A 25,822-nucleotide genomic window follows, 5' to 3' on the forward strand; every position below is an offset into this window, starting at 1 on the left:
CAGATGATACCACTCTAATGGCAGAAAGCAAAGAGGAACTAAAGAGCTTCTTGATGAAAGTGAAAGAGGAGAGTGAAAAAGCTGGCTTAAAACTCAACATTCAAAAAACTAAGATCATGGCATCCAGTCACATCATTTCATGGCAAATGGATGGTGAAACAATGGAAACAGTGGCAGGCTTTATTTTCTTGGTCTCCAAAATCATTGTGGATGGTGACTGCAGCCATGAAATTAAAAGACACTTGCTCCCTGGAAGAAAAGTTATGATAAACCTAGAGAACATATTAAAAAGTAGAGACATCACTTTGCTGACAAAGGTCTGTATAGTCAAACCTATGGTTTTTCCAGTAGTCATGTATGGATGTGAGATTTGGACTATAGAGACTGAATGCTTTCGAACTGTGGTGCTGGAAAAGACTCTTGAGAGCCCCTTGGATTGCAAGGAGATCAAACCAGTCAATCCTAAAGGAAATCAACCCTGAATATTCATTGGAAGGACTGATGCTGAAGCTGATGCTCCAATCCTTTGGCCACCTGATGCAAAGAGCCGACTCATTGGAAAAGACCCTGATGCTGGGAAAGATTGAGGGCAGGAGGAGAAGGGGTGACAGGATAAGGTAGTTGGATGACATCTTTGACTCAATGGGTATGAGTTTGAGCAAACTCCAGGAGATAGTGAAGGTCAGGGAAGCCTGGCATGCTCAGTCTATGGGGTTGCAGAGTCGGACACGATTGAGTGACTAAACAAAAACAACAATATTCATGGGATTCTCAAGGCAAAAATACTGAAGTTGTTTGCCATTCCCTCCTCCACTGTCTGAATATTAGGAAAGAATTAAGAATAATTCTTACCCTAACTTTCCTACCAGTATCCTTACTTTCCTACCAAGGAAGTCTGTATGCTTCTGTTAGGACTGACCAAAAGAGAAAGCACAGTTGGGATTTGGGGGTGAAGTTGAGGGAGGGAGAGAGTGGAATCTTGAAAAGATGTAGAAGCAAGCATTTCTGAGCAGCCGGGGCTTGTTCATTGCATCTTATTTAAGGAGTCACCTATTTTATCTGAATCTCCAGCTGTGCTTTAGAATGTTAGCAGGGCCTAACTGCAAGCCAAATCATTCTGTAAAGTTATAGCTTAGTTTGCTTTGGAGAAAATTTGCTTCATGTTTGCCATCCCCTTTGCTCTACAGCTGTTACTTTCTACTCTGTTTCCTGATCCTTCTTTCTATTGGCAGTGTTTTCGGGACCCATGCATTCTTTGCATGAGTTATTCCACAGCCCTTTTCTAAGACTATGTTTGAACTCCATTTTAGGAATAATTATGTAGAGTTATATTCCAAATTTAGTGCATTTTGACTTCAGGAAGACCCTTTTAGGATCAAATTAGGACAAAATTGTTCTATTTGGCCGTAATGGAATAGAAGTCCCACTGTGGCTTCCAACCTTATAAGTCTCCCCAAAATAGATCTTAGTAAAATCACTAAAGACTTCTGTATCAGTAAATCTAATGGATTTATTTTAAAATGTTTCTGCCCTAATTGTTGACAGGTTTTTTTTCCTTGAAAAACATTCTTTACTTGATTTTATTCTTTCTACCACTCCTTCCCCTCTTGGCAGGCTTTTCTGGGTGATTAAATGTTACTGTGCCCTCTTAACCACCCTATTCTCTCTCCAGTTTATCCCTTCTGTATCCTTCAGTTACTACAAACTGCATTAGTCTAATCTATCCACCTGGCCTCCTTCCAATCTTCTCCCCATATTCCTGAAAAACTCAAAAGTAGATGTCAGCATAAACATACCATGTTCTCAAATAGGAAATCTCAACATCATAAAGCATTAATTCTCCCGTGTGTGTGTTAGTCACTCAGTCATATCTGACTCTTTGCCACCCCATGGGCTGTAGCCAGTGGAATTCTCCAAGCAAGAATACTGGAATTGGTTGCCATTTCCTCCTCCAGGGGATCTCCCTGACCCAGGGATTGAACCCCGGTCCCCTGCATTGCAGGCAGATTCTTTCCCATCTGAGCCGCCAGGGAAGCCAATTCTCCCATGCTAATTTACAAATTAAAGTGGTTTCAATGAAAATACTTGAAACACTAGTCATAAAGTGCATACTGAACCCTGAATAACATTGAAGAAGAAGAGCAATGAAAAGGGGATTAGCCCTTCTAGATATTAAGACATACTATGAAGTTTCAGTTAGAGCAATGTAATACTAGTGTATGAATTGACAAACTAATAGAGCAGAATTGAAAATTCAGGCATAAATTAGAAAATATAGTAACTTAAGATATGGTAAAAGCAATGTGTTATTTGAGTGGGAGTAAGGATGAACTCTAATAACTGGTATTAGTATAACTGTGTAGCCATCTGGAAAGAGAATGTGTTAGGTCAATACTTGACATTATATATTTGGATAAACTCCAGATTGGTCAGAGATTTAAACATAAAATGTGAAATGATGGGAGAATTTAATTATAACTTTAGAGTTATAAAGCTTTTCTAAAATTATGACTCAAAATCCTAAACTCAAAGTGTTGGTTTATTTGCCTTTAAAAAATCTACATGACCAAAGTCCATGAGTAAAGTCAGAAGAGAAATGCAAGATTCATTGCAACCCCTATTAAAATTCCAATGACAGTTTTCATGGAAATAGAATAAACAATCCTAAAGTTTATGTGGAACCTTAAAAGACCCCCCCATAGTCAAGCAATCTTGAGAATACCCAGTCTGGGGCTATCACTTCCTGATTTCTAAACTAAATTACAAAGCTGTAGTAATCAACACACTATGGCACTGACCTAAAAACAAGCACATCAATGAATGCAACAAAGTAGAAACCCTAGAAATAAAACCATATATACAAGGTCAATTAATTTATAATAGAGGACCCAAGAATATACGATGGGGGAAGATGCCAAGAATATACAATGGGATTAAAGTTTCTTTTAATAAATGAGGTTCGGAAAGATGGATGGCTACATACAAAACAATGAAACCTGGACCATTATCTTAACATACACAAAATGTTAACTCAGAATGGATTAAAGATTTGAATATAAAATCTGAAACCATAAAATTCCTAGAAGGAAACAGGGGATAAATTCCTTGACATAGGTCTTGGCAATGATTATTATTATTTTTTATTTGACACCAAAAACAGGCAAAAAAAAAGCAAACAAACAAAAAAACACAAGTGAGACTACATCAAACTAAAAAGCTTCTGTACAGCAAAGGAAATCATCAACAAAATGAAAAGGCAACCTACTAAATCAAGAAAATATTTGCAAAATATATATTTGATAAGGAATTAATATCTAAAATATGTTTAGAACTCATATAACTCAATGGGAAAAAAATCCAATTAAAAAGTAGGCAAAGGGTCTGATAGATGTTTCCAAAGAAGATATGCCAGTGGCCAACAGGTACATGAAAAAGTGTTTACCATTACTAACCATCAGAGAAAAGCAAGTCAAAATAACAATAAAATATCATCTCATACCTATTAGAATGTCTTGTATCAAAAAGATAAGAAATACATGTTGGTGAGAATGTTGGTGAGACTTTTGCACTGTTGGTGGGGATGTAAACTGGTGCAGCCACTATGGAAAAGAGTATGGAGAGTACTCAAAAAATTGAGAATAGAATACCATATTACCCAGCAATTTCACTTCCAAGTATTTCTCTAAAGGGAATAAAATCAGTATGTCAAAAAAAAAATCTGCAGCCCCTTGTTCATTGCAGCTATCTTTACAATAGCCAAGATATGGCTGTGTTCATCAGCAGATGAATGGATCAAGAAAGTCTGGTACACATACACACAGACAGTGAAATATTCAGCCATAAAGAAGAAGGAAGTCTTGCCTTTGTGAAAACGTGTTTGAATCTTGAGGGCATTTGCTAAGTGAAATAAGTCAGAGAAAGGCACATACTGTATGTTCTGAGACAGTGAGAGACAAATGTGTAATATCACTTGTATGTGGAATATAAAAGAAGAAGAAGAAGGACTTACAGATTACCGAGAATAGATTGGTGGTTGTGAGGGGTGGTAGTAGTTTAGTCACTAAGTCATGTCCAATTTTTGGGACCCCATGGACTATAGCCCTCCAGGTTCCTCTGTCCGTGGGATTCTCCAGGCAAGAATACTGGAGTGGGTTGCCATTTCCTTCTCCAGGGGATCTTCCCAACCCAGGAATCGAACCCGGGTCTCCTGCATTGCAGGCAGATTCTTTACCAACTGAGCTACAAGGGAAGCCGCCTTGTAGCTTATGAGAGGTGGAAGGTTGGCAAAATACTTGAAGGTGATCAAAAGGTACAGACTTCTGGTTATAAGATAAATAAGTCCCAAGGATTAACATATAGCATGATGAGTTAACAATGCTGTATTGTGTATTTGAAAGTTGCTAAGAGAGTAGATATTTTTCTTTTCTGTAGATATTTTTTTCTTTAATTTAAAAATGCATAAAGATACCCACAAATCGAATCATGCTCTCTGCCTCTTTTTCTAATAACTTTAGTGGTTTTTGTTCCTCTGAAGATGGAGACTTGTAAGTAGCAGGGCCCTGGATGGCCTCTTTCTTCTGCCCTAACCACACAGCATGCTTTCCTTTGTTCTTTTTTTGCTTTGGCTACATTGGCCTTTGTACTCTACCTCAAACTCATTGTGTTTCCTTCCGTCACAGGGCCTTTTCTCATGCTCTTAACCCTGCCAGGAGACCTTGCCTAGTTGAAACATGTTTAGCCTTTGATCTCTATAGTACATTAACTTCCACAGAGATGCCTTCTTGGATAAGATTAGATTTGCCTTTTCCATGAATTAGTAGTGCCTTACCCAACTCCTTTTAACTCTGGTGATAAATGCAGTTGTACATTCCTTGTTGGCATTGTTTAATGTCTGTCTCTCCCACTAGAAAAGAAGCCTCATGATGGTAGGGACTGTGTTTACTTTGATCAGAGATGAAAAAAAGGAACCTATTTCATATTATTGTGACGATTAAATGATACATGCAATATGCTTAGCATGGTACCTAGCATAGAAGCATGTAATGCTACTGGATCCTACTATATATTTTGTTTTTAGTAGAAGGAAATGGTACTATTTGTGGATAAATTAACTGGATAAAGTTTAAGGAAGAATTCTGACTCTTCTTGGCTAGAGAAGGGATTACCTCTGGAGGGTAGTAGCTAGTCTTATTTGTAAAGTAATTAGCCTCCAATTGAAATAAATAAGTTAATAAAAAAATAAAAACAAAAACAAACAAAAAAGAAATTTGCTTTTATTTCTCCACTCTTCTTGGCTCCTGTATCTGTCAAACTGCAAGAAAGCAGCTTTTTTTCCAAAGTATTTTCCCCTTTTCCAGTTGCATTTCTCCCTTCCTTATCTTTTTCAAGTATTTCTCAAGAATTTCAAAAAAAATTCACAAAATATAATTTTTCACTTGAAATCTGGGAAGTTGCACATACACTTGCAGTTCTGTATTTGTCATATCAACCACAGTTGTAAAAATCAGATAGAATTCAAGATAGTGGGATCAAAAATGATACAGCAGATATTTCATGTTGTGCCATAGGAGGGACAGGTTTATTGTAAATCACTGGGATCATATTCCCTATTGTGTAATTTATAGTGGACAGAAGAACTGTACAAAAAAGATCTTCATGACCCAGATAATCGCAGTGGTGTGATCACTCACCTAGAGCCAGACATCCTGGAATGTGAAGTCAAATGGGCCTTAGGAAGCATCACTGCGAACAAAGCTAGTGGAGGTGATGGGATTCCAGTTGAGCTATTTCAAATCCTGAAAGATGATGCTGTGAAAGTGCTGCACTCAATATGCCAGCAAATTTGGAAAACTCAGCAGTGGCCACAGGACTGGAAAAGGTCAGTTTTCATTCCAATCCCAAAGAAAGGCAATGCCAAAGAATGCTCAAACTACGGCACAATTGCACTCATCTCACACGCTAGTAAAGTAGTGCTTAAAATTCTCCAAGCCAGGCTTCAGCAATACATGAACCGTGAACTTCCAGATGTTCAAGTTGGTTTTCGAAAAGGCAGAGGAACCAGAGATCAAATTGCCAACATCTGCTGGATCATCGAAAAAGCAAGAGTACCAGAAAAACATCTATTTCTGTTTTAATGACTATGCCAAAGCCTTTGACTGTGTGGATCACAATAAACTGTGGAAAATTCTTCAAGAGATGGGAATACCAGACCATCTGACCTGCCTCTTGAGAAACCTGTATGCAGGTCAGGAAGCAACAGTTAGAACTGGACATGGAACAACAGACTGGTTCCAAATAGGAAAAGGAGTACGTCAAGGCTGTATATTGTCACCCTGCTTATTTAACTTATATGCAGAGTACATCGTGAGAAACGCTGGGCTGGAAGAAGCACAAGCTGGAATCAAGATTGCCGGGAGAAATATCAATAACCTCAGATATGCGGATGACACCACCCTTATGGCAGAAAGTGAAGAAGAACTGAAGAGCCTCTTGATGAAAGTGAAAGAGTGAAAAAGTTGGCTTAAAGCTCAACATTCAGAAAACTACGATCATGGCATCTGGTCCCATCACTTCATAGCAGATAGATGGGGAAACAGTGGAAACAGTGTCAGACTTTATTTTTTTGAGCTCCAAAATCACTGCAGATGTTGATTGCAGCCATGAAATTAAAAGACGCTTACTCCTTGGAAGGAAAGTTATGACCAACCTAGACCACGAATTAAAAAGCAGAGACATTACTTTGCCAACAAAGGTCCATCTAATCAAGGCTGTGGTTTTTCCAGTGGTCATGTATGGATGTGAGAGTTGGACTCTAAAGAAAGCTGAGCGCCGAAGAATTGATGCTTTTGAACTGTGGTGTTGGAGAAGACCCTTGAGAGTCCCTTGGACTGCAAGGAAATCCAACCAGTCCATTCTAACGGAGATCAATCCTGGGTGTTCATTGGAAGGACTGATGTTGAAGCTGAAACTCCAATACTTTGGCCACCTGATGCGAAAAGCTGACTCATTGGAAAAGACCTTGATGCTGGGAAAGATTGAGGGCAGGAGGAGAAGGGGATGACAGAGGAGGAGATGGCTGGATGGTATCACCAACTTGATGGATATGGGTTTGGGTGGACCCCGGGAATTGGTGATGGACAGGGAGGCCTGGCGTGCTGTGGTTCATGGGGTCACAAAGAGTTGGACATGACTGGGCGACTGAACTGAACTGAGAGAGTTTTAAAAATTTTATTCTAGCTGCTTAGTATTTTCTTTCAGTGTTCTCCACTTAGCATAGCCCTCATCTCAGTTCCTGACATTGTGAAAGTTGGATGATTATTTGAAGTGCCAGGTTTTTACTCTTCATATATTAAGTATGTAAATTTTCTTTTTGGTTCACTCCTTTGGTTTCTTTATGTTCCTTGAATGTTGCTTGCTGCCTTGCTCTCAGGGAATTGAAGTCCTTATGCAAAATGAGATACAGTGTAACTAGAAAGTATTTTTTGCTGCCATTTTCCTTCATGGTTTGGAGAAGGATATGCATGGAGCAAAAAGCACAGACTTGGGGTCTGTAGGCTACTTGGGGTCCTCAGATCTGTTTTGCTTAGCTTTTAGAGTAAGTTCAAAAATCTGAACTTGCAGCCTCTTTTAAAAATTCAGAAAGTATGGGAAAAGTGGGCTAGCATTACCACTTGGCAGCAATTGACCGTGCTCTGTCGGTGTGACAGAAACACTCCAGGCTGCTGTAGCTTTCTTCATCTTCCTGCTTCTCCCCAAATTCATGCCCATGCTTCATTAATTTACATTTCTTGCCTGGCTTCTGGCTTCTTTAGGCTTTTGAGATGTGATCCCAGGCACAGTGAAGAAGGACACTATTAGGTTAAGAGCAAGAGAGGCTAAAATCAGTGGTCTGCTGAGCTGATTCAGTTATATAGTCTCGGAGGTCTTCCATCCCTGTGGCATCCTGATCAAGGGAGTTCTTGGTCTCTCCCCTGGTAAATGAGATTTTTAAAAAAGTGAAAATGGATGTCTTGTAGAAATAAGTTTAGGATGATTAAATAACCATTGAATAAGAACAGTCAGGATTGGTTATACTGCCAGGACTGTTGTCTGGAGCTGCCTGTAATTCCTATATGTTTGTCAAAATATGTACCTGTTGATAAAAATGTTTGAGTTTACTATTTTTTTCAAGAAATGTTTTTAGGGGAAATAACTCTAAACTAACAAGTTGATAAGTTGGTAAGTAGCCTAGAAAACCAAAAATTCCTCATACCTCCAAAATTCTAATTTTTTCTTCCATTTTTTTCCATTGTGGTAAAATATACATAACATAAAATTTACCGTTTTAACCATTTTAATGTATATACTTCACTGATGCTAAGTATAATCACATTGGTATAGAGTCATCACCACTGTCCACTTCTAGGATTTTTTCATAATTCCAACAGAAACTCTGTACTTATTAAACAATAACTCCTCACTCCCATTCTCCTCATGCCTGGTAAACTCTACTCTCCTTTCTGTCTCTATGAATTTGCCCATTCTGAGTACCTCATATAAGTGGAATTACACAATATTTGTCTTTTTCTGTCTGGCTTTCTTCACTGAGCAGTTGTCAAGGTTCATCCATGTTGTAGCATTTATCAGAATTTCAGTTTTTTTATAACTGAGTATTATTCTATAGTATGGATATACCAAATTTTGTTTATTCATTTATCTATTGATGGATCAAAACTCTAATCATTTGACTGCACTGCACCTTTCTTAGTGGCTAAGTTGTAGGGTAGATTATTTTTCTTCTTCGTCCTCACTGGCTTCTTGGGTTTCTTTCTCTCAAATTGCCCCAGGAAGCTTGCACATCAGCATGACTTTTGGTCATTGTGACCCCAAAGCAATTGTGCTCCCTTTGGCCATTAGTGAAGCTGTTGTATTATGTATATTCTGACCTTATCCTAACCCACTGTTTTGCTTAATTCTAGGAATATAGTAATTTCTGACTTGGTTCTATATGACTGTGGGTTCTTTTCCTGTGAATTACACCTTCTTCCTGCAATTCCTTAGATACCTAGAAGGCTTAGCTTTCTGGTCTCAACTGTGTACATTTACTTACTAACTGTGTGAGTTTAAGCTACATTATTCTTAATTATGAAAAGGGTTTTAGAGCAGATATTTCATATTCCTTCTCAATGATATGTTGTCCTTCAAAACATGCTACTTGCTTTCAGCCTGGTGGTAAAAGTAAAAATTGATGGAAATCCATTTAGGTATCTGTGAATTAAGTAAGATTATATATCAGAAAGTACTTGGTAAAGGTGATTTTACCCTGATTAAGACAGATTGTAAAAAGAAAGTGCTTGGTAAAAGGTGGTTTTACCATGATTAAGACTGACTGTAAAAAGAATTCCATGCAAAGCTGTTAGAAAAGCTTAAGAATTAAGGACAGAACATAATTCCTTATTGCAATAGATAGGTGGGGATGTCTAGTATGTCAGAAGGGAATGAGTTTAAGAATAGTTAACTGAGACTAAAGGCAGGAAGACAACAGTATCTTTTTTGAACATTTTGAAAAACCAACTGATAATGCCTGTTTTCGCAATTGGGCTTCCCCAGTGGCTCAGTGGTAAGGAATTCACCTGCAGTGCAGGAGCCACAGGAGACGCAGGTTCGATCCCTGTGTCGGGGAGATCCCCTGGAGAAGGAAGTGGCAACCCACTCCAGTATTGCCTGGAAAATCCCATAGACAGAGGAGCCTGGCAGGCTACAGTCCATAGGGTCGCAAAGAGTTGGACATGACTGAAGTGACTTTGCACATTGGACCATAGTGAAAAAACTTGCTATTAAGTCTACTTTTGTGAGGATTTATATCATAACATAGAATTGGAATTTGGATGATTTCAGTACATTTCTAATTCTTTGATACTGCCACAAAAGTTACTAACTTTTTTTACTTTTGTTTGGGCCTGTCTTTGAGAAAAATTCCTGACTTGATATACATGATGATATTAGAGAAGCAAGGGGACAGTCAAAAGCAGATCCTGGTAAACTGATAATGTTAGTATAGATGAGTAGTTTGCAGATTTTCAAATCTCCTAGATCAGTACATTTTTAAAACAAATCAACCAAATAACTTGGGAATCATTCTAGTATTGTCAACTTTTCAATTCACGAAAAAAAATTTTGAAAATATTGTCTATTATCACAATTTCACAAAAGAAAAAAGATTCTAACAATAAAATATAGGAATTATCTTAGAATTAAGGACAGATTTTAAAATAGAACAGCACATTATATTACTGTTTTTTTATGCACCACAGTAGACTTTTGGTTATGAATCATTGTTTGGGAATTACTGACATAGATGTTTCTGAAATTTAGAGGAAAAGAAAATCATAATTGCCTGGATTGACCAAAGGTGGAAAGGATGGTACCAGTGAAAGAGCAATGTTTGGAAAAGGAGTTCAGGGAGTGAACAAGAAAGATACATTGGTTTTAGATATGCTGAATATCCAGGTTGAAGTTCAGCAAGCAGTTAAACAGATTAGACCTAGAGATAAAGATTTAGATATTTTCAATCTTAAGATGATAGTAACAACCATGAAAATGGGCTAAGTTTCCTGAGGGAAAAATGTGCGGTGGATAAGGCAAAGGGTAAAGACTTGGAAACCAAACTGCTTGGATTTGAATTCTTACTTTATCAGTTATAAGCTGTATAACTTTAGTGACAATACCTTATTATGTTCTCTTGAGAATTAAATGAGTTCTAAGCACTATATAAAATGCTTAGAATACTGTTTGGCAGCTAGTTAACAAGTGTTGGCTATTGTTATTTGGTAGCAGCTTAGTGGTAAAGAACCCCACCTGCCAAGCACGAGACACAGATTTGATCCCTGGGTCGGGAAGATCCCCTGGAGAAGGAAATGGCAACCCACTGCAGTATTTTCGCCTGGGAAATCCCATGGACAGAGGAGCTTGGTGGGCTAAAGTCCAGGGGTTGCAAAGAGTGAGACATAACGACTAAACAACAGCAGCAAGTGGATTAAAAGGCCTGAGTAGCATGCAGTGAGTAGTGGCAGGCTATAGATGTTATGCAGAAATTGGATAAATTCTAAAAATCTTATTTTGAAAGGTATAGAGCTATGGGAGCAAAGAAAAGAGGTAAAGTTAAATTCTAGAGATCCCTGCTCATGTGGGAGAAGGCACTGGCAACCCACTCCAGTACTCTTGCCTGGAAAATCCCATGGATGGAGGAGTCTGGTAGGCTGAAGTCCATGGGGTCGCTAAGAGTCAGACACGACTGAGAGACTTCACTTTCACTTTTCACTTTCATGCATTGGAGAAGGAAATGGCAACCCATTCCAGTGTTCTTGCCTAGAGAATCCCAGGGTCGGGGGAGCCTGGTCTATGGGGTCGCACAGAGTCGGACACAACTGAAGTGACTTAGCAGCAGCAGCAGCAGCTGGAAAAAGAAGGAGTAATTTAATAATTTTTTCAGGTAGTTGAGTATTCTTCTTCGATCTTATGGCAGAACTTGACAGGTAGTAGTTTCTTAAAGATTAGTTGAAGTGTGGAATCTGAAATCATTTCAATGGACTTTTGTATATTATTACATTAAAATCTATTGTTCTGTCTTTTATTTTGAATGAATATTTTACTCACCCATAACTTTTACCATGCATTGGTCATTTGGAAATATTGGTTCACTGAGGTGTGCAAAGCGTTAGTATACGATATAAAAACTCTACACATGTGTTAGTATCACCGCTGATCTTATCTGAAAAGTAGTAAGGAGTAAGTATTGGAAAGTTGTCGAGGTTATGGTGGATGATACGTTTTCTGCAATTCTAATTTTTGCCTGAACGTTCTAATTTTATTGTTGGCAAAAAATGCTGGTATTTTTATCTTTTGAAGTAATAGGCTCACTGCATTCATTTTTGTTAACGTAGTCTCTACAGTTGTTTTATACATAGTGTTTGATATACAGTCAAATACTGTGAGAAAGGACTTTTGTTTCTCACCATGAGAGTACAGGATCTAGAATTGCTGCGTCTATATAAACAACTGGAAAACTGGACAGATACTTGAAACAATTGTCCTCACATACTGGACAGCTGGCAGTCTAACAGTCTGATTCCTAAAGGAATCAGAAGAGATGATCTCTAAAATTGCTGTGGCTCTCTGCCTAGAGGCAGTTTCCAGATTGTGGTACAGGAGGGAAATCCCAAATAGAACCTTATGGTATTGCTGAGTGGTGTGGGACACAAACTTCAGAGTTTGGGGAAACCATGGTGGCTAGAATTTAAGGGTAATATACCATAGAGGAAGGAGTTATATAGGTAAAGAGCGCTAGAAATCCGTATAGGAGTCCCACACTTCTGCACATTGGCTATGGTGAAATGCTATGATGTTGGGAAGGAACCGCTTCTAGGAAAGAAGTTATTAAGAGCTGTAAACTGAACAATTCCCAGTGCTCGTACAGAATCAGAAGTCATTTGGGTTCTCATCACCAGAGTAAAAAGACCTCTCTGAATACATGAGAAATTCAGGGAAGACTTCAGAAGGGTCACCTACTTTGTAGTAGGACTAAATTCTAGAATGAAGACTATTCTACACCCACCCTGAACATAAGCCCCATGTGGATCAAATTGGTTTAGATGTAATTTAACTGCCCATTAGAACAAAGTCCAATCCTCTTTTAACAGAATCTAACACTCAAGAATATAAATCAGCAATATTTAGCATACAGTAAAAACATTATAGACATGTCAAAAATTGAGAGAATGTAACTTACAACCAAATGAACAGACCGAATAAAGGCAGAAATGATGGAACTAACAGACAAGAATGTTGAAACAGCTAAAATAAACGTGCTTACTTTAAAACAATGGTCTAATCTTCTACCTGAAGAAGTCTGTTAGAAAAGAAGAGCAAAGTAACCCCAAAGTAAGTAGAAGGAATGTAAAAATAAAGAGCAGAAATCAGAGCTATAGAAAATAGATAAACAATAGAGGAAAAACAGTAAAGCCAAATGTTGTCTTTTGTTTTTTTTTTTTTTAAATCAATAGCCTCAGCAGTATCAGAAATGATATTGAGAAGAAGAGTAGGTAGAGACATGGGCAGTCCCCAGTTGGACATAAAGACAGGGTATTGAGTTACGGGACAGCAAGAGAAGAGCCAAAACAAAGGCTAAGCTTCAAGAAGAGGAACGCCAAGCTTTGAAATCAATTCCAGAGTATACCTATAATTTCTGACAGTAGACTGAGGTGAGGAGAAAGTGAAGGGAGGCCAGGATGGAAGTCAGGGGGATCCATCAAGTCATCTATTGATATCAATGTAAGTGAGACTGAAAGGAAAGGTGGGTGGGAACAGGGATAACTGATCACTTAGAAGAGAATATGTTTTGTTTGCACTGTATTAAAAATTCAGATGCTGTGAAAGCTTTAGATATGGTTATTTTTCACTCTCACATTTAACCTAGTTAATCAGTTCAGTTCAGTCGCTCAGTCATGTCCGACTCTTCGCGACCCCATGAATTGCAGCACTCCAGGCCTCTCTGTCCATCACCAACTCCCGGAGTCTACCCAAACCTATGTCCATCGAGTCGGTGATGCCATCCAACCATCCCATCCTCTGTTGTCCCCTTCTCCTCCCGCCCCCAATCCTACCCAGCATTAGGGTCTTTTCCAATGAGTCAACCCTTCGCATGAGGTGGCCAAAGTATTGGAGTTTCAGCTTCAACATCAGACCTTCCAATGAACACCCAGGATTGATCTCTTTTAGCATGGATTGATTGGATCTCCTTGCAGTCCAAGGGACTCTCAAGAGTCTTCTCCAACACCACAGTTCAAAAGCATCAGTTCTTCGGCGCTCAGCTTTCTTCACCGTCCAACTCTCACATCCATACATGACCACTGGAAAAACCATAGCCTTGACTAGACGGACTTTTGTTGGCAAAGTAATGTCTCTGCTTTTAAATATGCTATCTAGGTTGGCCATAACCTTCCTTCCAAGGAGTAAGCGTCTTTTAATTTCATGGCTGCAATCACCATCAGCAGTGATTTTGGAGCCCAAAAGAATAAAGTCTGACACTGTTTCCACTGTTTCCCCATCTATTTCCCATGAAGTGATGGGACCAGATGCCATGATCTTAGTTTTCTGAACGTTGAGCTTTAAGCCAACTATTTCACCCTCCTCTTTCACCTTCATCAAGAGGCTCTTTAGTTCTTCTTCACTTTCTGCCATAAGGGTGGTGTCATCCGCATATCTGAGGTTATTGATATTTCTCCTGGCAATCTTGATTCCAGCTTGTGTTTCTTCCAGCCCAGCGTTTCTCATGATGTACTCTGCACATAAGTTAAATAAGCAGGGTGACAATATACATTTAGTGACGTACTCCTTTTCCTATTTGGAACCAGTCTGTTGTTCCATGTCCAGTTCTAACTGTTGCTTCCTGACCTGCATACAGGTTTCTCAAGAGTTAATCAGGCCCAAGTTAATTTAAAATTGTGTTTAGTAAGAAAATGCCTGAACTTTTTTCTGTTGAGAATTTTCAAGATGAACATGGAAGTAAAATTCAAGAGAAATACGCAACGACTTGTGTAGTTCCCTGTCTTCACCCCTCTATCCCTGCCTTTAAATGTGATTTTTAGCACTTAAGTATTTTACTGGGTTTTTTTTTTTTGGTTTTGTTTTGTTGTTTACTGTTACTTTTTACTGCTGCAGGTAGTAAGTGACCATTTATGTACTATAGGTTAAGTAGAAATAGTCAGAAAAGTTCTATTAGATACATTTCAGGTGAAGGAAAATCATTGGGCTGAATTTTCAGATTATTTTTAATAAGGGTAGAGTCTAGGGTTAATATTGATTTAAAAATTCAAACTCTTTAGCTGAGTTATCCTTTTTTTTAAAGAAACTTACTTGAAAAGTGGCTAAATTGCTTTTAATAAATTATTAATGTGCCTGACAAAAGAGGAATGTCTAGATTCTTTTTCACCAAATGTTAAATTCTAGGTGTGTTAGGTTGTAGAATGGTTTTTACTGCCTGTTGTTTTTGTACTTGTTTGAATTTTAAAATAACGAGCATGTATCTTTTCTCTCCCCAAACAAACAAAGCTGTTAAAAAAAAAAATGTGCCTAGCACATAAGGAACGTAAATATTTATTGACTAAATGAATAAATAAAATGGATTCTATGGGAAAATTAAGGGTAATATTTATTGTGTTATTATTATATTAGGTTCAGTTATAATGCACATTGGTATATTGGACATACTGGAAAGTAATTTTGTCTATAATTCTAGTTTGTTATGCACCTCCCTGGAGAAGGCAATGGCAATCCACTCCAGTACTCTTTTCTGGAAAATCCCATGGACGGGGGAGCCTGATAGGCTGCAGTCCATGGGGTCGCTAAGAGTTGGACACGACTGAGCGACTTCACTTTCACTTTTCACTTTGATGCATTGGAGAAGGAAATGGCAACCCACTCCAGTGTTCTTGCCTGGAGAATCCCAGGGACGGGGGAGCCTGGTGGGCTGCCGTCTATGGGGTCGTACAGAGTCGGACACGACTGAAGCAACTTAGCAGCAGCAGCAGCATACACCTCCCCCCCCCATGAAATATATGGGTTTATGCCATTTTAGTGTACTTAGAAATACCTGTAACTCCCTTAAACACCTGCCCTCTTCATACAGCTATTGAAGGGAGAAGAGCATGAAGAAAAATGTTTGCTTGCAAATGATTTCTATACTCTCTCTAATTTATTCCCACCCACCCACCCCCAAAATAGAAGGTATTTCTGGCAGCAAGAGCTCTCTAAGGAGAATGTTAGTCTTACTTCAGCAGACAGAGTTGCTTTAATACAAAAAGTTAATCAAAACATGCAGCCTGTTTGCTACCAGTGGAGGAGAGAAGATGGCTTGTCAGTTTTCAGTATCTTCTTTTACTCCCATTTATCCTTGTAAGTGATCTTTTTAAACTCTACCAATTTGTTTGTTTCTTATCTCTCTTGAGATACAGTAGTGTTGTGGACTCCCCAGTTCACCAGTGATCTTGTGAGTAATGGGATTTCTTTTCCAGTTGCCATGTTGTTCTTATCTCTTCTGCAAGAATAAAATACTTAAGCCCTAAATATAAAACCTGAACAGAAAGGAAGTTCTAAATTTCATTACAAATTATCTTTTCTTCTGTATCCCCAACCCCCACCCCCCCAAATCAGTTCAAGGAGCCTTTTTTAAAGCATTTTAAAAATATGTATTTATAGCTAGAAATTATAAAAGCAAGTCTAAAAAAATTTTTTTTAGCAGTGATGGAGTTCAGTTAGATTTTCTATTTATCACCAGATAGTACAAACTCAACTGTTATGCTCTAGATTTTCAACAAAGGATGTTAAAAGTGAAGGTAGACTTGGTTCATACATGAGATGAGCATAATGTCCCATTTTTTTCCTTGCATACTTTTTAATTACACTATTTATTTTGGAATAATTTTAGATTTACAGAAAAGTTGCAAATATGTTACAGAGTTTTTTATCCCTCATCTCATTTTCCCTATTGTTAACATGTAATACAACCATGGTACATTTGTCAAAACTAAGAAATCAGTAGCAGTACATTACTATTAACTAAACTCTAGACTTTATTCAGATTCTGCTAGCTTTTCCACTAATGTCTTTTTTTTTGTTCTGTGATTCAATCCAGGCTACCACATTGCATTTAGATATCATGTCTCTTTGTCTCCTCTGTTCTTTGACAGTTTATCAGTCTTTATCTTTCATAATTTTAACAGATTTGAGGAGTATTGTCAGCTATTTTGTTTATTATCATGTCTCAGTTTGGGTTTGCTTGATGTTTTCCTCATGTAGACTGAGTTTATGTTTTTTGGGGGAATGATACCACAGAAATAAATTGCCCTTCTCATCACATAATATTAGGGGTACATTCTATCAATATGACTTACTATTGTTGATGTTAACCTTGAGTCATCTGGCCAAGGCAGGGTTTGCTAGGCTTCTTCACTATAAGGTTGCCTCTACCCCCAATGCTCTGTTCTTTATAAGTCACTAAGTCCAGCCCATGATCAAAGGAGGGGTAGATTAAACTTTTAGAGTATCTGTATAAATTATTTGAAATTTTGTAAGGAAGATCTGTCTTTTCTCCCTCATTTATTTCTTCAATCATTTATTTATATCAATATGGACTTGTGCATATTTATTTTGTACTTAGAGTTATAATTCCTTACTATGTTACTTTGCTGTTCGGGTGGTTCCGACTTTGGCAGATGGAAGCTCTTTCAGGTTGGCTCTTAAGTCCCCATCCTTTTGGGTTTTTTGAAAACTTCTTTCCTTTTTTGGCACTGCAGGATGCTGTGGGCTCATCTTGTGTTTTCCCTACCCTTGTTGTAGAATCAACCATTTCTCTAAGAAGCCCTGGTTCCATGTTTAGTGGTATTTATAAACCAATATCTGGGCAATGAATATGCTCATTGCTATTGGAATGTCATTGTTTCTAGCCCCTCTCAATAGACAGAGCAAGGAAATACATGTATATATACTAATTCTCATATATATATATATTTATATATAACATCTATAGTTATTTCTGTATCTTTTCATCTGTATGTATATTAAGCTAAACATCAGTTCATACTGATAATGCTAACTAATCCCATACCATAGAATTGTTTTAGCTTTCCCCTTTTGTTTATCTGAACTTTTTAGCCTGGCTTCCACCGTCTATCATCCATCTCCTTATTCAACTGTGGCATACAGGTAAAGCAGTTTCAGAAAGGTTAACTTCTCCCACTGTAAGAAACAACCCGCCAACTAGAGAACTGTTCACATATAGTTCCTTTTTCTTCTACCCTTACTGTTTCCAATCAAAATATGATTTTCCAAAGTAATTTTAAGTCAGTTCCTTTCTTTTTTTTTTTTCCTTGTACTCTTTTCAGCGAGATTATGTCTACATTCCATCTTGAGGTCCCCAACCTCTTGGTTGATTTTTTTTTTAACATGCATATATTAAAGTTCACTTTTTGTGTTGTAAGGTTCTTTGTGCTTTACCCGATACATAGTATCAGGTATCCACCTCTCCAGAATATTTCCTCCACCCTAAAAATTCCCATGTGTCCCCTTTAGTAAACTGCTGTCCACTCCCCCAATCCCTCACAACCACTTATCTGTTTTTCTGTACTTTTAGCTTCACCTTTTGTAGAATGTCATATGAAGAGAATTGCATAATATGTAACCTTTCGGGTCTGGCTTTTTTCACTTAGAAAGATGCTTTTAAGTTATATACATTTTGTCTGAATCACTAGCTTGTTCCTTTTTATCGCTGAATAGTATTACATTGTATGGATGTCTGACAGTTTGTTTGTCCATTACCCTGTTGAACAGTATCTTGGTTGCTTCCAGTTTTTTGTGATTATGAATAAAGCTGCTGTAAAAATTTACATACAGATTTTTGCATGAACATGTTTTCATTTCACTTGGGAAAATAACTAGAAACATGACTGCTGAGTTGGTTGTATGGTTGGATATATGTCTAACTTGGTAAGAAACTGCCAAACTATCCGAAGTGGTTATTAACATTTTGCATTTCTATCAGCAGTAAATGAGAGTTCCTGTTGCTCTGCATCCTTTCCTAGTGTAATTTTTAATAGTATCCCCTTTCACTTTCAATAGTGTCCTGATTTGTATGATAAACTATGCAGTGTTAAGTAAGCATAATGACATATATTGTCTTCTTAGGTTTTGCGACTCGCTTTGTGAGGAATTTTGGTGACTCTGTTGAGACCAGTATATTTTGTTGTTGTTGTTGTTGAGAGATACGATTTTCCTCATTAGGAGCATGATTTTAGATCTTCTAATTTCAGTAATGGTGGATTAAGGAATAAATAGGTAAAGGAAATCAGAATTAAGTAATTCAGTTGGTTAAATAGTTGACATTGTGTAATGATGCCAATCTCCTTGTGAGGTTCCTCATTGTGATATCACTCTTCTAGTCGTCTGTTCACTTTCTTTAACGGCACCCACAAGCAATTCTGTGCATTTTTTTTTACTTTTAGTTTTGCAGTCTTACCATAATTTGGACCTTTCTAATATCTCAAAGGATAGAGAAAATGAAATCATTACAGTTTATAATGTAGTTCTGTATCAGACTTAAGCTTGAAGCCTCTAGGGATAGATAGCAGGGCCAGAAAGCCATCTTTGTCTGTGGAACACCTGCATAGTAACTGTGAGTACCCATTATCCTTCAGATCTTTGTGTCTCAGTGTTATTTTAATTTTCATATTTATTCTTTGGATTCCTGATTAGATATTTTGGTTAACCTTTGGCGTGCTACATATTAGCTTTATCTTGAAGCCAAACAGAGCAAATAACGCTTTTCTTTCTTTAAAAAATTTCTACCCTCAGATCTCTTTACTTACTCTTTCTTATTCATACAAAAATAATGGTGTCAGTAAAAACTAGGGTTAAGGATTTGCTAAGAAAATTTATGAGCATCTCATTTGTGCTATCTACCCAGGGTCTCTAGAGACAATTCATTTAAATGAAAATTGCTTATATTTCTAGAAATCCAGGCTGCTGCTTCACTTTGTCATGCAAGTAAGAATCCTGCTCACAGGTCAGAGGCCACAGGTGCATCTACAGGCCTGTCATCTCATCTTTAGGACCCGCCAACTAACCTTTCTGATCTTTTTCACAGGTGGTGGAGAGAAGATGGGGAACAATGCAGTTTCCAGATGTCAAGGTCTAAGTAGGTCAAGTCAGACCCTCTTTGGAAATGTCTAGTCCACAATGGTCAGGATACCAAAGCATATTGCAATGGTTAGCAGAAAATTGACAAACCCATGAGAATTATTTGAGGAGATGGCAGTTTGTGGATTAAATTGCTCCATTAATGATTTTCCTTTCCTTAGATCGAATTCAGATATAAGATTCTGTGCATCTACTACTGTGGGGAAAAGATAAAAGGGAGAACCCTAACTTTGGACTTCTCTGGTTAATTTTTATTCATTTGTTTATTTTTATTGAGGTATAGTTGATTTACTTATAGTGATTAAGTTTTATATATATATTTACATATATATGCATTCTTTTTTATGTTCTTTTCCACTATGGTTTATTACAGGATATTGAATATAGTTCCTTGTGCTAAACAGTAGGACCTTGTTGTTTATCCTGGATTATTTTAAAATTTTCCATTGCTTTAGATCTTGAGGAAATATTTGAAGCTTTCCTTTATTACCGAAAGTGATTGCTACTTCATGTTCTTTCAAACTCAGAAAATCACTTAATGGTGAAAGTAAAAAATTAAGCTTTTGAAAGATGTTTCTTCTTGATTAAATGTGATTCAGTTAGTTTCAATGTTAAAGATAATAAATCCATCATTTTGCTCTGTCTGAATCTTGAGAGCACCAGGCATTTTGGACAAATCAGTTAACTAGTTGGGCCTCGTTCATTTGTAAAATGAGAAAATTTAGACTAGTGAGCTCTTGGGTACCTTCCAACTTTATAGTATGTGGTCTTATGACATGAGTGGCCGTATTAGATTTTACCCCAAAATGAATAATTACCAAATAATGTTAGTGATTTAAATGTAAACCTAGCCCTGCCGTGAGCCTTCATAAAACACAGAACAATGTTTACTGTGTTCAAGTGACATTTTAATACAGGATCAACTTTTTAGTTTTTGTTTTTTTAAAATCTATATTCCAAATTATAATTGTTTAAAATTATGATCTTTCTGCACATATCTAATATGCATGAGGTTACTTGTCTAATTTACAGATAACTTTTGTAAATTGTTTTGATTCCTGTATATGGGAATTCAGAAGAAAAGTTTAGTGCCAGATTTTTCCCCCTGTGAATACATATAACTATTTCTTAGTTTTTAAAATGTGTTAGAGTTGATTTTCGAAGAGAAAAATTTGCAGCTGCCTTTTCAAAGATGCTATTTTAGAGGACAGGCTAGAGAATGAAGAGAGTGGGGAAAGGGAGGTTAACTTTACCTTCATTTAACCTGAGGTTCCAAGGTAGATGTTCTGTTTACTTAACAATCAATAAGATATTTAAATATTACATATGATTTTCTGTAGACTTTTTACTGTGCCTTTCATGGGATATCTGTTGTTCTAGTAAGCCACCCTGTTAGATATTTTAAGCAGTGTATTTTTGTTGATGTGTACAGTAGTGATTTTTAAAGGTGGAATTGGCAACACCTGGAAACTTGCAGATTTGATGAAATTTCCAGGCCATATAAAATTGCTGCTGTGAACTTAACATGTAAAGAGCATTATAACTCTGCACCCATGTTTGCTTGGCCTGATGTGGTTGTCTGTTTCTTGGGATGGACAGAGAGAAAGATATTAAAAGGCACAAATAAATAAATTAGCTTTTCTGTTTTTGTGTCCTCATCAAACCAGTATTTGCAGAGATCCTTCTGTTCCTCCTCTCTTTATAGTCCACCATACATTTCATATTTGAAAGCCTGTATGAAGCTTACTCCTTTGATCCCTCCTCTTTGAAAGGATTCCCAAATGCCAGCGTTCCTCCTAGTTAAGTTTTCATTCAGCTTTTCTTTTGTTTTGCTTCATAATTTAGTGGTAAATTACAGATTATTTATTTATTTTTTAAAAGATGTTTCAGCTTGCAGACTTGAGTTTTTAATTTTCTTGGTTTCACTGTCCTATAGTAAAAATTAGTCTATCTGGCATTAACTGAAACTTCCTCACTGAGTACACATGCAACAACCACCTAACATAAAGAATAATGATAGTTGGTTACAGCTGTGACCCTAAGGCAGTGCAAGATACCTAAATGTTGTCTGATTTATTCAAGAAAGATAAGATCACATCAGCTCAATTTGTTGTACATTTTGTTCCAATTCATTTGACAAGTACTAATCTATGTTTAGTGAGTGGATATTAACCAGACCACCCCATTCCCTAATCTAAGGGTACGAGGGTGTTTGCTGTGTTTTATGTCAACTCTGCTGTGGAGATGTTCTGCATGAAAGATGTTTTTAATGAAAAATTCAAGAAAGTAATACTGGCACCCCTTATATTAGGATCATGTTCTGAAGATTTCTCAAATCTTCAGTTAGTCAGTTCAGTCGCTCAGTTGTTTCCAACTCTTTGTGACCCCATGGACTGCAGCATGCCAGTCTTCTCTGTCCATCACCAACTCCCGGAGTCCACCCAAACCCATGCCTATCGAGTCGATGATGCCATCCAACCATCTCGTCCTCTGTCGTCCCCTTCTCTTCCCGCCTTCAATCTTTCCCAGCATCAGGGTCTTTTCTAATGAGTCAGCTCTTTGTATCAGGTGGCCAAAGTATTGAAACTTCAGCTTCAGCATCAGTCCTTCCAATGAATATTCAGGATTAATTTCCTTTAGGATTGACTGGTTTGATCTCCTTGTAGTCCAAGGGACTCTCAAGAGTCTTCTCCAACACCTCAGTTCAAAAGCATCAATTTTTTGGCTCTCAGCTTTCTTTATGGTTCAATTCTCATATCTCAAATCTTTCCTCCCCTCAAAATGATTGAAGGTTAAAAATAGAAAGAGATGAAATTCAGAAATCAGTACTCCTCTGGAAAACCTCGCGATAGCAATACTTCCTTCTAACCATTCACATTCCCAGACTGTTTTTTGAAGATTCATTTGAGCAAACTTTTATTGAGCACTCACTATATATAAGATAATGTGATAGGAAATAAACAACAGGGTCAGGAATGAAGGGAAATAGAACTATGCTATTGATAGTTTTATGGCTGTCAAGGACTTCACACTCTAACAGTTCCTTAAATTAACTTTCAGGCCTATGGTTATAAATCTGGAAGAGTTTTGGTATGTTTTATTTTTGAAATTTGTTTGAGCATTTTGCAGCAGTCAGCTGGAAAGCACCAGGGAGGTGAATGATCTAGTCAAAAGTCCAGAAGTGCGTGTGTGTGCTATCTTAATATAGCTTTATTGAGATATAATTTACATATGATAAATTCATCTTTTAAAGAGACTAGTTCTTTGAGTTTTGGTATACTCAGAGTTGTACAGCCATCACCACTTTCTAATAATTTTATAACATTTTCATCGTTCCCAAAAGAACTGAACTCATTAGTGGTCATTTTTCCTAATCCTCCACCATCAACCTGAGGTAACCATTAATCTAGCTTCTTTGATTATGGATATTTCATGTAAGTGGAATTATAGAATATTTGTGTTTTTGTGTCTGGCTTCTTTCACTTTGCATAATATATTCAAGGTACATCTATTTTGTAGCATATATTAATACTTCATTTCTTTTTATGACTGAGTAATATTCTGTTATATGGATTTGCCACATTTTATTTATCCATCAATCAGTTGCTAGATATTTGAGTTGTTAAACTACTTTTTTGCTATTGCAAATAATACTGCTGTGTACATGTGTATGTTAGTTTTTATATAAGCTGGATGCTCTAATTTCTCTTGGATATACCTTTGAGTGGAATTATTGGGTCATATGCTGACTTTGTTTAACCTTTTAAAACTGTTTTCCAAAGTGACTATATAACTTTTCAATTCTATCATCAGTGAGTGAGGGTTCTAGTTTCTCCATATCATCATCAACACTTGTTCTCTCTTTTATAATTTTAGCCATCCTAATGGGCGTGAAGTGGTATATCACTGTGGCTTTAATTTGCATTTCCTTAATGGCTAATAACATTGAGCGTCTTTTCATGTGCTTTTTGGCTACTTGAGTATTTTCTTCAGAGAAACATCTATTTGAGTCCTTTCCACATCTAAAAATTGTGTTATTTGCCTTTTTGTTGTTGAATTGTAAGAGTTCTTTATATAATCTTGGTACAACTCTTATCAGCTATATAATTTGCAAATATTCTCTTCCATTATGTGGGTTGTTTTTTCACTTTCTTGATAGTATCCTCTGTAGCACAAAAGTTTTTAATTTTTATGACATCCAACTTATTTATTCTTTTTTTCTTTTGTTGCTCATGTTATATCTAAGAAGCTATTGCCTAATTCAAGTTTATGAAGATAAACTCCTGGTAATTTCTTCTAAGAGTTTATAGTTTATTTCTATGATCCACGTTGAATTAATTTTTGTATATAGTGTGAGGTAAGAGTCCAGCTTCATTGTTTAGTATGTAGCTACCCAATTGTTCCATACCATTTATACCATTCTTTTCACACTGAATGAACTTGCCACCCATATCAAAAACTAGCTGATTTTAAATGTAAGGGTTTGCTTCTGGATTTTCCAGTCTATTCCATTTATCTGTTTGTTTATCTTTATGCCCCTGATATACTGTCTTTATTATTTTTGCTTTGTAGTAAGTTTTGAAATTCCACACATGATATTTTACTTTTTACTTTTCCTCAGTGCCCACATCTTTTGGTTGCCAGTTTTCAAATCTCAGTTTTTAATATTTTTCAGGCTGGTTTGAGACTGTGCCCCTACTAACAATTCATTGGTTTAGGATCTTAATTATTTGTTGTTGTTGTTGTTTTGTTGCCCAGCCCCACCCGAAAGCATTAGCTTCTTAACTGGTTGTTTGTGTTAATTCATTCAGCCATTTTTGTTATTTACCTGCTGCACGTGACATATAGGTATTGGGGGGTATGACAATGAATATGTCAGATACAATCTATATTCTCATAGACTTTACATTCTAGTTGGGGAAGCACAATAAATAAGTTTAGGACAATTAGTGTGATGAAGGGAATTAAACAAAATAATCTTTATAAAATTTAATCTAATGACTTTCCTGATTAAAATTCTTCAGTGACTTCCCATTACTTTCGAGATGGAGTTCATATTTCTCATTTTATTTTAATATTATCTTATCAAATTATAAGAGAACTTTTTTCAACATTAACATCTTTCTAGTAAGTTCCCTGCTATCTTCCTTTGTGAATATTTCTTTTTTCTTACAAACTGTGTATCTAGTATTAAACCTCTTAAAATTTTATCTGTAGCTGTAAAAAATTTGCAGCAGGCTCTTTTTATCTTAACATATTGGCTTCTATATTGCCAATATTGGCTTATATATTGTAGTATACTTTAATTAAATACTGTAATTTTAATGAAATATGTATAAGTAAGATGAAGTATTTTAAAGTATATTGACATCCTAAAATGGAAGTCAAAAAGTACAGTTGCAAAAGTTATCCAGTAATGAAAGCATTCTAATTGGATTGCATGAAACTCAGTCATAGCAGATCTGTCTAATTGTGGTTGAATGTGCCAAATGTTCTAAATATTAAATTCTGCCTTTGACCATACTGCCTAGCTTGTTTAAAAAATATCTAATGAGTTTACTACTTCAGTTTCTTGGATATGGTAAGTAAACATAAGTAGTATCATAAGAAAAAATAGAACATATCCATAAATGAGGTTAAAAAAAAAATCTCGTGTCCAAGATGACCAAGAGGATGAGTCAGTTTTCTGTTGCTATAAAGAAATTCTGTTGTTACTGAGTATTTAATAGTATTTTAAATATACTTTAAAGCTCTTTGATTTAAAATTGTTTTCTATTTCAATTGGTGATGAAACACAAAACCCAGAAGAGGTCAAGGGCTGGATTTGGCCCCTTTCTAGCCTTATGATAATGGAAATCAGAGTCAAGAAAAGCACCGTATCTCCTAGCTCAGTAGTCTAACAAATATTTATTGAATGCTTACTGTGTGCCACATACTGTTTTATGCACCAGGCATGCAATATGCCCATGGCAAACAAGGCTCCTGCCACAATAGGGTAGACTGATTAACAGAAATGAGGGGATGGTATATAATATAATCTAGTGGGTATTGTTTTACCTAAAATAAACCTTAAATTTTTTCTTTTACCTCTTTT

General features: G+C 36.7%; 1 protein-coding gene across 3 annotated transcripts in view; it reads left to right on the top strand.

Moving 5' to 3' along the window:
- Positions 1–25,822, top strand: part of PDSS2 (decaprenyl diphosphate synthase subunit 2) — a 253,400-nt gene that overhangs the window by 38,585 nt on the left and 188,993 nt on the right. The window contains exon 2 of one of the 3 annotated variants that reach the window (XM_081526868.1): positions 19,676–19,726. The exons of the other annotated variants lie outside the window; for them this stretch is intronic. Coding sequence (XP_081382994.1) covers positions 19,676–19,726 — 51 coding nt within the window. The remainder of the gene's footprint in view (positions 1–19,675; positions 19,727–25,822) is intronic. 3 annotated transcript variants of the gene reach the window in all.

Source organism: Giraffa tippelskirchi, chromosome 9 (genome assembly GCF_054371585.1).
Source record: "Giraffa tippelskirchi isolate mGirTip1 chromosome 9, T2T-mGirTip1v1.2.pri, whole genome shotgun sequence".
NCBI classification, from domain to species: domain Eukaryota; kingdom Metazoa; phylum Chordata; class Mammalia; order Artiodactyla; family Giraffidae; genus Giraffa; species Giraffa tippelskirchi.